The sequence below is a fragment of the Bradysia coprophila genome, unplaced genomic scaffold (assembly GCF_014529535.1).
Source record: "Bradysia coprophila strain Holo2 unplaced genomic scaffold, BU_Bcop_v1 contig_193, whole genome shotgun sequence".
NCBI lineage: Eukaryota > Metazoa > Arthropoda > Insecta > Diptera > Sciaridae > Bradysia > Bradysia coprophila.
The window spans coordinates 952,885-959,336 of record NW_023503456.1 but is presented as its reverse complement, the minus strand read 5'-3'; the positions used below and the strand labels follow the sequence as shown (position 1 = coordinate 959,336).

Here is a 6,452-nt window from a genome sequence, read left to right as displayed (position 1 = left end):
GGGAAAGAGTTTTGAGATTTTTTTTCGCCTTTTCGTGTGCTGGTAAAATTGATAACATTGATTGGAGTTTATATATTAATGAACGTTTGCACATTTAAGTGGAGGGTGATAAACTGTGGCAAATGTGTCTATTCGACGACATATAAAAATATGAAAACTTTCTTAATTACCGTCAAAAGTCAATTACAGTTTTCATTTGCAGCTATGTTTTGTTGTTTCAGTTGAACGTTTGTTTTTCATAGCGCAAAAACGGAAGAATTTTATTTGTGGCGAAAGTTTCGTTCATAATTGGCTGAGCGCTTAAACTTTATCACTCGAAATTCGTTAACTTTTTTCTGTTTCCATTTACTCATTGCCATAATAACCCAATTTTGAATCATTAAACCATGGTAACGAAGTACTGTACAACTGTGCTTCACGTTGAACTACTTATTAAACCGAATTTTATTTAGAGCTGGTTGGTATACTTACAGAATTTTTAAACAAAATTCACAGGAGTTGTTTAGTTAATAATGCCAAAACTAGCACGTTATCTGTATTTCCGTTGGTGTAGCGATAACTACTGATTTAGAGTGCGTACCAGTAATGTCCGGTGAAGGTAACAGTGAAAATTTTGACAGGTCTACCCATAAACTATTATGGGTAAACTTAACGAAGAATTACCGTACGAGCTCCTTAGATAACAATGTAAAGTTAACGAAAAATCTCTTTTGTTTTCAGAATTGTCATAAAATGTCAATGTCAATGCATTTGCTGCTAATTTTTCTCTATTCAATGTAAATTATTATACTTCCAAAACAACTGATATCGCTGTAGGTGACATGCCGCATTCTGCGCTTGTACGCAAAAATTAGGCCAAAAAAATTCTAGAAGAAAAATTTTACCAAAAAAATTTTGCGTCACAAAGTGGCAGATGATTCGGCTACTTTTCATTATTTGTACATTCTTTCAGGACGTATTTTTCCCTATTTTAACAATTTTCTTAAAAGTACTTTCCTCAACATCTGCCACTTGTGACGCAAAATTTTTTTGCTAAAACTTTTACTCTTTGAGTGTTTTTGACTGATACCAGTTGTTTTGGAAGTTTGGTTTGATTTTCTGTTATGTTATTTGGTCGCAATTTATATCCTCTATATCTTCCATCCGAAAACGCGAAAACCGCGAAATTTCGCGAACACACTTTTTCCCAAAAAGCAATAACCGTTGCACACTTTAATAATTACTAAAGTACTCATGAATACCTAAAAAAATTAATCCATAAAAATCTCAATGATTATCTCATTTTCCTTTGAAATGCTTTTCATATAAAAATTTGAAAAATTTGAAAATTTCTAAAAATTAAAAAAAAAATAAAAAATTGAAAAAATTGAAAAAATTTGAAAAATTAAAAAATTTAAAAAATTTGAAAAATTTAAAAAAAATTAAAAATTTAAAAATACTAATTTTAGGAAAAAAATTTGAGGTGAGCAGAGCTTACGAAAAGCGAACAAATTTGTTCTACCATACACATCCACACACACACACACTTTTAAAGGTGTTCTTATATGGGGCTTATATGGGAACTTCGAGGAGCCCTAGCTCCCAAACGAGGACCGTTCCCCCCAATTTTTCTGTAATGTCTTAGAATGACGACTAGAATCTACTCCCAAAATTGCAAGAAATTCTAAAGAAGACTTTAGATGATAGGAAACACGGACGGACGGACGGAACCGCAAAGTAACGTAGGATTTTTTCATTTCGTTTAAAGTACTGAAATTGACCAAAATGTATGGAAATGGGGCTTCTTGGAAGATTTATTGCGTGGCCAAATTTTAAGCTGCAAGAACGTGTGATAGCTTGTTGAACTCGTACGGACGCCTAGTTTTTTTTGAAGCTAATTTGGAGTCATTTGTATTGGAATTGTAGAACTTCAATATTTGCTGTATATATGGTTCTGCAGTCTACGACAAAATTTTGTTTTTTGATTTTTTTTCTAGTAATAGGACTTGCGTCACGGGCGCTATGCTAACGCGTGCCCATGATGAAATGTCACGGCAAGGGATAGGTACTCATAACTGGGAAGTCGATGCAGATCCATGAACAAAAACTTTATTCAAATCGGATGAAATGTTCTGATGGCTCGTTTTCTCTCATAGTTACGCTACAAATTAACCATCAAGCCAATAATTGCAATTAGTATGTTCAGAATGTTTCGAAGCAAATAAATATTTACAAATAACTAATTAGCTAATCCATACAAATGAGGTAATATTATATCCACTTACCGTTGGTTCAAGGAAAAAAAATGCGCGTCCCAGTTTTGATGAATAGTTCATTTTCCTGTATGTTTAACTCAGTTCATAAATATAATTTTGCAGCAAATATTTATGAATAGAAAGTTTACTTTTTGCCATGCATATACATGTGTTACGAATAGTTGCATATTGCTATTTGCAATGTGGCAATTATATGTTTCACATAGGATTTTCACTGCAAACATCAATGGCACCATTAATTTATTACATTTACATGTGGCATTGCAAAGTATACCTAGCACAGTTTAGAAGAATATCAAAAAAGGGCTATTCGTGACAGTGTAAAAATGTCAAATTACTCTGTTGCTTTCCAATCTTTCCAGTCCGAAACTTAAGCCGTTAAAAGTTTTTCGATATCATAAATGCATAGAAATGGTGCCCAGATGCAACGCCATCTAGGTATCATTTCTCTACAAATATAGCGAAATTGTCACGCGTTAAGTTGACATCACAGTCGTTCGTTTCCCCAAAGTATATAAACACTGAAGGACATTCAGTGAAGGTAATGCAAATCATCAAAGGATTAGAGATAATACGGATCTCGACTTTCAAGTGAATTCATTTTTGTAATGTTGCCATCATTTTCTTGTTACTAATGTTGTTGCACCTGCTAAGTTTGTATGGAATCGAACTCACCTCACTAGCTGCAACTTCAATGTATGCAACAAAATGAAACTAAAATTCACCTGAAAGCAGGGAGGTGAATTCGATTCCTTACCCAAAAGTACCATACAAACTTAGCAGGTGCAGCAACATTAGTCAAAATCCGTTTAATAACACGGGATAAATATAAAACGTCTCGAGTCTTTATTGAGCTCGGCTACAACAAAACTCTGCTTTTCAACTTATTATCCCCAGTGATGTATTTTACTACATTTCAGCAGCCATCAGACTTTTGAAAACAAAGAAAATTAACCTTCCGAAATCTACTACTTTATTCCACAACACTTTTCATACAAAAATCCAATTGCATGTTTACTGAGTCACATTCGACACCATTTGATGTGCATTTAATCTCGTTAGTTTTTCGCTGTGCTCCCATAGCCATCGACCCATGTTTGCATCTCTCGCAAGATAAGCCGGCTGATGTTGCACACAGTCTAAGAAATATTTCCCCGAAACGACCCTTACAATCGGATCGATTGCTAACATCACATGTGTCTGTGATCCGTATTCTGAGTTACGGCCGAAAAGTGTCTGGGCCAATTCGAAAAGGCCACGAAGAGTGGTGTCCAGATTTTGTCCGAGGGCAGACACTGAAAATCCGGGATCTAAACTGTTAACAGTGACGCCAGTGTTCTCTAGTCGCCTTGCAAGTTCATGTGCAAAAAGAACGTTTGCCAATTTGCTATTGCTATAAGCTCTGATAATGCCTGGAAAGTAAATTTCGCTATTCAAATTGTCCCGTTCAATAATTCCAATCCAATGGGCTATCGAACTGACAACAATAATCCTGCTCGGTACAGAAGCTTTGAGAAGATCCAACAACAAATTTGTTAGCAGAAAATGTCCCAGATGATTCACACCCATATTCAATTCAAAGCCGTCTTCTGTCGTATTATAATGTGAAGCCAGTCCCGCATTATTGATCAGAATGTCGAGACGTGTCTCTTCCTTACGAAATGTTTCCGAAAATTTTCTCACTGATCTCAGCGAACCCAGATCCAGTTGCATGAACTGAACATTTCCATATCCAGTCGATCGTCTTATAGCTTCCGCTGCTTCTTTTCCGCGTTTCTCACCACGAGATGCAAGGTAGATTCGTCCACCTCTGCTAGCGAGATTATGAGCAGTCTCCAATCCGAGTCCACTCGTGCCACCAGTAACGATCACTACTTTACCGTCAATTCGAATTTCATCGTTCAAATACCGACGATTGCACAGCACTTGACCATAAATTTCGTTCGTATTTATAATGCACAATGTAGCGATAAATGTGAGTTTAGTTTTTAACATGATGGGATCACTCAACTAACAAACGATTACATTCCTCTTCCTCTTTACACAGAGTTCAGAAGATAAAACAGTTCTCTCGATGTTACTACGGTTGAAGAACTGCAATTACCGGTTTTTATCGTTTTTATTTATCTCTGTATATCATCAGGCCCGCACTGGCCATACAGTGAATTCGGGGGATTCCCGATGGGCCTTTTGGATTTTTGTATGAGAATTGTTAATTTGTGGGCGTTTTTAAATTGAGTTGCATGGAGCCCCCGATGGGCTTTTTCGAGCCAGTCCGGTACTGTATATCATCGCAAGGTTGCGTTCGCTAATGACTTCTAACGCGGTAACGCTAAAATCGGAAATTGTTTTGAAATTCGAATATTTAGATAACACAAGATGTCAAGACCATGAGTCCGGTAAACAAATTGTTTTCTGAATCAGACCAATATTTTCCGAGCGATAAGACTTTGATATCGAAGTCTTGCAAACAGAAAATAATTAGTTTACCAGACTCCTGAGATCATACGCTCCATAATGACATTTTGTTTAATTAAAATCATGGCAATCAGAATTTATACATTTTTCGGTGGATCTGTCAAACAATTTGACTTAAACTTGCCCTTTCCGTTTGAATCTGACGTTCCCTCAAGGTAGATTGACACACACGAAGAACGAAAACTCGGAAATATATCACAAACACAACGGCATAAAATTGTAATCACAACACAAAATGAAGCGAAGCGACATTAAAAAGTACATTCAAAAAGGACGTGACAGAAGTGTCGGGCCTGCCGACAGCGTCAAAATCATTTAGAGCCCTGTGAAATAGTGCTCAAATAAACATACGATATGAACGTTGGAAATTGAAGCAACTTGCGTCTCGAATTAACTGGAAACTTCGGGTCCACTTGCTTTTAAGGATTCCTATTACCTATGGGCTCAAAACATAATTGAAGCTAACTGCAATATGAAAGTCCTACGGAGAAAAATGACAAACGCCAAAAAAGAAATCTTCAAATTACGAGACAAAACAGGAACGATCCAAACGGATCGAAATGCGATATTAAACATTGCAACAGAATTTTATGAGAATTTGTTTCTTCAGCAAGACAGAGTCCAACGGAAGAAACCGAAGATAGACCAATAATAAGAAACGTGGGATCGGAGGATATGCCCGACATAACTGTTGATGAAGTCAAGGACGCAGTAGCCGAGATGAAAAACAAAAAGTCTCCCGGAGAAGATGGTGTTCCAGTGGAAGCCATTAAACTGGGTGGAGACTCCTTATTAAAGGCAATCACGGCTTTGTTTAATCAATGTCTCCAATGGGAAGAAGTACCAGAAGCCTGGGAAAATGCGGTAATTACATTGCTGCATAAAAAAGGAGACATAACAAAGCTGGAAAATTACCGGCCCATAAGCCTATTGTCAACACTCTACAAGTTGTTTATGAAAATCATTTCGAAGAGGAACACTAACAAGTTCGACTTCTACCAACCTGTTGAACAAGCTGCTTTCAGATCTGGTTTCAGCACAAACGACCATTTGCAGGTGATGAGAACGCTTATTGAGAAGTGTCGTGAATACAACATCGACATAGTCTTGCTATTCATAGACTTCAGTGGAAACATGGTCGATATTGGACGCATTAGACGAATGTAGAGTAGACTCAAGGTACTCCAACACAATTCGATATGTGTACAAAAATGCTACTTCATGTGTAAAACTTCATAAAAGAGCACGGAGAAATTCAGAATCGGCCGAGGTGTAAGGCAGGGTGACACCATTTCACCGAAATTATTCACGGCGATTCTGCAGAGTGTTTTTGGGAAGTTAAACTGGAGTAAAATGGGAATAAAGATAAATGGAGAGTACCTGAGCAATCTCCGCTTCGCTGATGACATTGTACCGATAGCAGCAAATCTAGGCCATGCTCAGCTTATGTTACAACAGTTAAGTGAAGAGGCAAGCAAAGTTGGCCTCAAGATGAACTTATCGAAAACAAAAGTCATGACCAACATCGGGGACGATAGAGAAATCAAAATTGGTGACACTGTCATGACTGTCATTGAACGAGTCGACAGCTATGTATATCTAGGACATAAACTGAAGTTAGGTCTCGACAACCAGACTGCAGAAATAAGACGTAGGATTGGTCTTGCATGGGCAGCGTTCGGAAAACTCAGACTAATTTTCAAAAGCAAAATGAATAAT

The 6,452-nt window shown here is 37.1% G+C and overlaps 1 protein-coding gene across 1 annotated transcript; it reads right to left on the bottom strand.

Annotated features, from left to right (window-relative positions):
* Positions 1-3,269: 3,269 nt before the first annotated feature.
* Positions 3,270-4,250, bottom strand: LOC119075253 (retinol dehydrogenase 14-like). The gene has a single exon (XM_037181650.1). The coding sequence runs from the start codon at positions 4,248-4,250 to the stop codon at positions 3,270-3,272; it is 981 nt and encodes a 326-aa protein (XP_037037545.1).
* Between the last annotated feature and the right edge of the window lie 2,202 nt (positions 4,251-6,452).